Source organism: Haliaeetus leucocephalus, unplaced genomic scaffold, assembly GCF_000737465.1.
Source record: "Haliaeetus leucocephalus isolate CR32 unplaced genomic scaffold, Haliaeetus_leucocephalus-4.0 Scaffold135, whole genome shotgun sequence".
Classification (NCBI taxonomy): Eukaryota; Metazoa; Chordata; class Aves; order Accipitriformes; family Accipitridae; genus Haliaeetus; species Haliaeetus leucocephalus.
This window is the reverse complement of record NW_010972571.1, coordinates 384,988-392,041: the sequence shown is the minus strand read 5'-3', so window position 1 is coordinate 392,041 and position 7,054 is coordinate 384,988. Positions and strand designations below refer to the sequence as shown.

The 7,054-nt window shown below is 41.0% G+C and overlaps 1 protein-coding gene across 4 annotated transcripts in view; it reads right to left on the bottom strand.

The window, feature by feature from the left end:
• Nucleotides 1-1,095: 1,095 nt before the first annotated feature.
• The window catches only part of PLEKHA8 (pleckstrin homology domain containing, family A (phosphoinositide binding specific) member 8), a 31,502-nt gene continuing 25,543 nt past the window's right edge, over nucleotides 1,096-7,054 (bottom strand). For all 4 annotated transcript variants that reach the window (XM_010585869.1, XM_010585872.1, XM_010585870.1 and 1 more), the window contains 2 exons: nucleotides 5,949-6,010; nucleotides 1,096-5,045 (listed from right to left, as the gene is read on the bottom strand). In XM_010585869.1, the coding sequence (XP_010584171.1) occupies nucleotides 4,848-5,045; nucleotides 5,949-6,010 (260 nt within the window). In that variant the 3' untranslated portion in view covers nucleotides 1,096-4,847. The remainder of the gene's footprint in view (nucleotides 5,046-5,948; nucleotides 6,011-7,054) is intronic.

Sequence of the window (7,054 nt, the reverse complement as noted above, 5' to 3'; positions counted from 1 at the left end):
CCTCTAGCACATTTGGAGTATCTGAGGGGAGAAATCCTATACCAAGAAAGGGATATTAAAAATGATAGTCAAAGACCACATTTTGAAGAACTGCATGCCAGTGGGAGAGTGCACGTGTGTTTAAGTGAAGCATACGCCTATGTTCTAACCTCAAAGCAAGTGCTTAAATCCTCATATGAACTGTGAGCAGGATCAGCTACTGCCTGGGCTTGCTCAGAACCAGTAAGTGCGCTATGATAGCGCTTCCGCAACAAGGGTGATTTTATATTGCTTGGAGCATGCAGTAGTTTGCAGGGTTTGTTCACCGGGGGGCTACAGAATGTAGCAAAGAGGCACGAATTCAGTCATTTCCACCCTGTTCTCCTTTTGTTTTGTTATCTGTACTACACAGGCAAGAGAAAAGAAATAAGTCAATTAAAAAAAAAAAAATCCCTGTGCTTTCACTTGTAATAGGTAGAACTGCCAAGTCTGAAGTGTCCCAATTTAAATTTCATTGGTGAAATTAAAAGTTCAAAGCAGTGTGCTTTTCCTGGCAAAATACGCCAAACCAGGGAGAAACTTCAGAGGAAAGCAGCACATCCTCCATCTGACTGTCTGCCAAAGAATTCAGGCCTAATTTTCCACATTTACATTTGTATCACTTACAAAACTTCTTGCTTTGTGCTCTTATGGAGAGATGCTTCCACCTGACAGCAACAGCTCTGGTAGCAAAGCAGATGACAATGGAAGGGAAGGAAGGGGTGGTGACCAGGTGGGGGAAGAGGGAAAGATAGCCAGGTAGGAACAGGCTGCTGATCTTTTTTGGTGTCTGAAAGGCAGTTTAAGGTCCCCTAAAGTTTTTCACAAAAGGTGAAGTGATAATGATAAGAAGGTCCAACATACAGACGTAGTAACACTGTTTTCTGTAATGGTCGGCAACCCTTTGCCAAAGCACACTGCAAACAACTGGAGCACATTTTGGGCATACTTTTTATACATTCAGCCAACCAAGTGACACTTTTCGCACTATGAAACATTTTTAAAACAAACAGCTGTAACCTAAATCTTGATGACAATTTACATAAAGCTTGTAAGTGAAGGTATATGGCCCTTAACTTTAAGTGCATCTGTTAAAGGGAGACCCATATTACAACAGTGTCAAGATGGGATGTTTCAGTGACTCCTTAAGTTTACACTAAAGCACTTGAGTATCCAGTTCATATTCTACATTTGTAATGTCACAGAACTTCAATATGCAACTGAGTATGGTGTCTTAAAATAGCAGAGGGGGCTCCAGAACATATTTTATTTTAAAAAAATAACAACAAAATAAATAAAATAAATAAAAGCCTCCCATTGCTAAGCAGAACTCGACTGAAATTGAGAGCTCTGCTCTAATGCCAATGGCACTATATTACAAAGATGTGGGTATAATCTCTATTCAAATATGCTGACTGCCATTATTTAGTACTAGATAGCACTTCTATCAGATTGCTTTGGGATTTACCATGTCTCAGCAAGGATGCACACTGGATAGACACTGTCAGTGTCATATGCTGTATCAGAGTTCTACGCTCAGCTGTACTAATTTCACAAAAAGCAGCCTTACTGCCCTAGGGTAAGGCTGCGATTACTCTTATTTTGCCATGGCTAAGTAAAATCCCTGAGAATATGCAACTGTTAGACATTGAAGGAAACAGCCAAAAGCATTTCTAAAGGAAAGGGACGCAAAAAACTTTAGACTAGTGCAGTTTAAGAAACCAAAGCAGTTCATGTAAAGTATACAGAGCAAGGGTGCTGTTATCTGAGAGTCACATGGACCTCTATCAGTATGCAGGTCAGTTGTTCATAAATACCAGGCATTATCAAAACCCCAAACAACCCTAACCAGTCAATGAACCAAACATATCAAACAGAAAACACTGACCTTCTTCTCTCCAATTCTAAATTTGAAGGCCAAAACTTAGTTGCTTGCTCTCTACAACTATTAAAATCAAAAGCAATCCTCTCTGCTTGCCACACTGACATCACAGGAAAAGAAAGAAGTGAATTGTCCCGCAGCGTGTTTGCTTCCACTTTGTCATCTGGTCTATTGCATCCTTAGGGGTATAACTTGGAGTTCAGCTCTGCAACATGCTGCATGGGTTTCTTCCTCAGTGGTGGTTTGACTGGAAATATGGCATTCCTAAGTCTTAGAAGTGCTCAATGCCCTGCAAGAGCAGTGCATGGTGAAATACAAGTTTTGAAGGCAAGGAGACTTTGCTCAATTCCTTCTCTACAAGTACCCTGTTTAACAACAAGCACAAAGGGGTCCCCTGAAGCCCCAGTCTCCTAAGAATGTTCTCAAGCACCAATTCCAGAGTTCAGAAAGACCAACTTGACACAGAAGAGCAAGACAAGAAAGCCCGCTCCAAGGCAGGATGCCACGCTGATTAGAGGATATGCAATGTGGACCACTCTCTATTTGTTAGAAGAAAGAAGAGTGGTAGAAGTTAATAATTGCTGAAGCTAATGGCCCAATGAAGCTGTTAAGTTCTCTGCCTACGAAATAAAGCTTCCTGACTTACTCTATCAAACACTGGATCTGATGCACTACTAACAAACCAGTGGTTCTCTGCTAGTTAAAAAACAAAACAAAACCAAACAAAACAAATGGAAAACCCCCAAATACCTCCAAGACTTTAAGTGCTGAATACGCTTTCCTGCTACTGGAAAACCTTAGAGCAAAAAGGGAAGTCAATTTTCTTCATGATCGGACAGTTAATTTCTAGAGAAGAGGGATCTCTTCCTGCTCTCCCCATATCCCAGCTGATATTCTGTGGAAATGTGGTCTCCATTGCCTTCCCAGAGCATTCAGCTAAAAACTATTACAGTAGTTTCCCACATAACAGCTGAAAACCTTGAGGAAACCAAGTCAGGGTTGAGAGTTGGTTTTCTACTACAGGGGTGGTTTCTTTGCATTCATGCTTACAAGAAGCAGACAGCCAAATCCCAAAGGCTCTCTGCTTCATTCTTAGCACTGCAAGTAGTGAAATTATTGAATAGAGCTTTGGTCAAAAGTTTTGACTTTGTACTCAAACATAAATATATACTACTTAAATTAAGAAACCCCAAAAAACTAAAACCCCCACAACCTTCTTATTCCTCTTGGAGTGTGCAGGAACTACTGATAGGCACAACTCAGAGAAGATGACAGGAACAACTGTTTAAATGCCTAATTACAGTCCTGGTACCTTGCTGTATACACCAAGTGTGACATTTGGTCTTTTCTTCAAGCATCATATGCTTTTCTTAAAGCTCACAATGCTAGGCTCTTTAGAAAGGATCAAGTATTCGGTGTGCAGAGAGGCCCCCATCACAGAGCGATGCAGGGCAGCAGGCCTGCAGTACATTCACTTTATCGACAGCATGGTTTTTAGCCTAGCAAAAGCCAGTACTGCTTTTGTGAGTATGGCAACACTGACTTCTATATTTATGAAGATTTACTAATTCTAAGTGCCTCATTAGCACAGTCTTCTCTCCTCCTGCATGTGATTTAAACTCAGCTCTTTGCACAAAGCCATCTGAAGCCCTAAGTCACCACTGAGAGACCCGCTTATGCCTTGAATGGGCAGTCAATAATTCACAGACAGCCTCCTAGTCATCAACACAACTAGGAATTTTGTCCTTAACTGTAGCGCTAGCTAAAAGGACTTCTTTATTATTTTTAACAGCAGCAGTGTTAAGGAGCACATTTTTATCAGTATCAGCAAGATGGGAAAAAGGGCAAATCTTACTTTCTTAATTTCCAGTCACTTCTACATAATTTCAGATTTTAAGGTTTGTAATTAGCCTGATGCGTAATGGCTCCGTGACAAATTCTAGCTTCCCCTATGCTCTACTCATTTCATGTCCACTTTCATGAAGTCTCTGCCCATAATGGCAGCCTAGGAAGGATTTTAATGAAATCTGCTTTTTAAACTGCTACCTGTATTCAATTTAAAAGCAAGTATTACGTTTTTGTGTGAATTTAAGAAAACCCTAAACCCAAAATAGAAAAACCCACCAAAACCTTCATAAACCAGGATGATGGACATGATTTTCGATTACTTGTGTAAAGCACTGTTGAAATTGGCTGGGCTCTGCCAGTCTGTGCCAGCAAATTTCTTGTGGTCTACTGGCAGGAGCTGACAGGGAGGAACATGGTACGTACTGGGAGCTGGTCAGGGAACATGACACCTAGTTTCAAAGGCTGGTTCCTGGGGAAGCTCAGACCACCAGCCACATACGCCTGTGCTGAAGATCTCTGTAATATTTGGAGAGCTGCTGCATTAAAAAGCTTCAACCCAAATTAAGGGACAAACTCACCATGTACCTTATAAGCTGGCATTTAGCTGCCCTTCTCTTCTGCCACCAGGGTAACAATAACTCTCACTACCTCTGTCCTCCTACGCCACCGCAGGGAGTGGGCACAGGGCATGGGAGAGCCACAGCCAGCAGCGCCAGCCTGGGCACCATGCTGACGTCCCAACGGCTCCACTCCACACGCGGCTCTCTCCTAAGGTACGGGAGCAAAGGCCAAATTCTGCTCTGTTACTTTTATAAGGTGAAGAGAAGAGGACATGCACAGGCAGGAGGGAAACAGTCAAAAACATTCATCACCGACATAGTTATGACCCAAAGAGAAACAGTACCTCTGCATTTAAACACAAAACAAGCATTAACAAAAAAATAAAAATCATACATACCCTTCCCCCAAAACAGTCACAACACCCTTCCCACCTGAAAAGATACAATGAACAGAAACAATGTCCAAAAAAACCCAAAACAAAAGAAATCTTTGTTAACAGACACAGTCCCTGAAGTTTTAAGACACGGTCTTGCTGTAGTCATACCACCTCATCTGACTCCAAACCATGTACTTCATAGAGAGTGTCCAAGATATTTAGCTGCTTTTCCATGGCTGGCAAGTAAATGTTGAGGTCCCTCTGCATTCCTTTGTAAAATGTTTCTTCCTGAGGATCACACTCCTCTACAGACAGAGCTGCCACAAAGTCTTCGTACGTTGGAGCTGCCCTTAAAGCTAACTGGGAGAGGAACCAAAGCTTTTAGATTTGCAAAACAGAACAGGAAAAGAAATCAAACTAAAGCCATGAAAAACTTCTAAGACATTCTAAGACATCCCTCTTTGCACTTAGATTGCATAGCTTTAACATATTTATGCGTATGTGCATATGTTAAGATTTTTAACTGACAGGGAGACTAATATATATATATATTTATTATCTCTATGTAGATCCCCAGTTTGAGACATCTTCAGAGAGGTCTGATTTTTAGGAAGTGAATTAAATACAAACCCCAAATAAAGTACAGTTTGTTAGGGGAGCTCCCAACCCTAGTGTCACACACTTCAACATTGAAGTCCCATTCTCAAGACAGTCCTTAGAAAGCCTTCCCCAACATTTCTGTTTCTCCCAGTCAAAGTCTGTCATGATCGCCTCAATGTGGCTTTTCTTTTTTCAATTTCAGTGATAATTTCCAGTGACAGACACGAGGGGGAGCTGCCAGACTGGACAAAAATAAACCATTTCCTCTAGCCAATATATTCTACTTCAACTCCCCGACACACTCTGCACTAACCTTTCTTGGATGCTCACATCCAAAGAGAGAGCAGTCCTCAAAAAAGCAACCTCAAACCCTCATTTCTTCAATTAATAGCCCTGCAAGACTATGCTTAAAAACACACAATGAAAAAAAAATGTGCATTCAAGCATGATCTGTCTGTTTCGGCTCCAGAAAGCAGGTTCTACCCTGAAAGCCCAGTACTGAACATAGTGATAGCCACAATCCTCAGCCGGAAAATAAGGTCTGACAAGGGATTCTATTCATTTTAATGCTTATAATTTTAACATGGTTTATTAATTACACACAACATAAGATCACATTAACAAGACCTCCCAGCTCTATCAGCAACCAGGATAAATACTTACTGCAAAGACCCCGCGGACAACCCAGCCATGGTGCTGCCGTAATGTCTTTCCATAAGCGTTGTCTTAAAGGAAGAAAAAACCAAAAATTAATCAAGAGAGAGATGTATGGCAGTTTTAAGTCTGCATCACAAAGAGAGAACACAGAGAGCTTAGAAACAACTATTTAAGGATATATTCTTGCCACTGGATGCAAATAATGACTGTTTCTGACCAAAGTTATGACTGAAACGAGATGACAGATTTGGGATTTTTGCACTGGCATCTCAGCTCTGCTGTCAAATCTCGTTCAACTCACTGGCAGCAAGTAAGTGTTCTAACAGACAGGAAGGCAAATATAATTTTTATTTGACTAGCTGTGCTTCGCAACTAACACTTCTACTATCTAGTTCTCAGTTCAGTGCAAGTCTGAGAAAATAATATACAGGGTCAAACAATCCTGCAAAGTGATCGTTAGTCAGCCTCAATCAAGGTGGTTAGTTCAGGCATTGACCAAGAACTCTGTCTTTACATCTCAGGGTCAAGTTTCGAGGGTCATTGGAACAGAAAGCACAGGCCCCTTATTAAAACAATCCTCAGGATCTCTATTGTGAGTGCCCCTGAGTGTAGCCTTTGATGAAGGCCCTTGTTACATTCCTAGACAGCTCCACTTTCATATACAAAGCTTTCTATATACAAAGCCAAACATCTTTGAGCCATATTTTCCCAGTCTTTGTCACTGTCATCATTTCATATCCTCATCCTTCAGCTGAATTTTTAAGTATCTGACATTGTATTATACTTTCCCTGAGCTGTTCACCTTGAAGAAAGAGAACCTCTATGTTTTGCTGCTTTAGGATATTTGCTCAAAAGACTGCAGACAGTTATTACTGGAAGAGTATAAAACGTCAGTAAAACACAGCCACAAGTTTTGCTGTAATATGAAGTACTCCTCATCTATCAGTCTAATGACTCGGAAATGCAGCTTTTCTACTTTACCGTAGGAGTGAGAATCTGTGAGAAAAGCATACAGTAATAAGAGCAATAAAATAAGGAGAAAAAAGAGTATTGTGCAGCAAACAGGACTGACAAGTCTATTCTCTGCCTTGTCAGCAAATATAGGGGACACT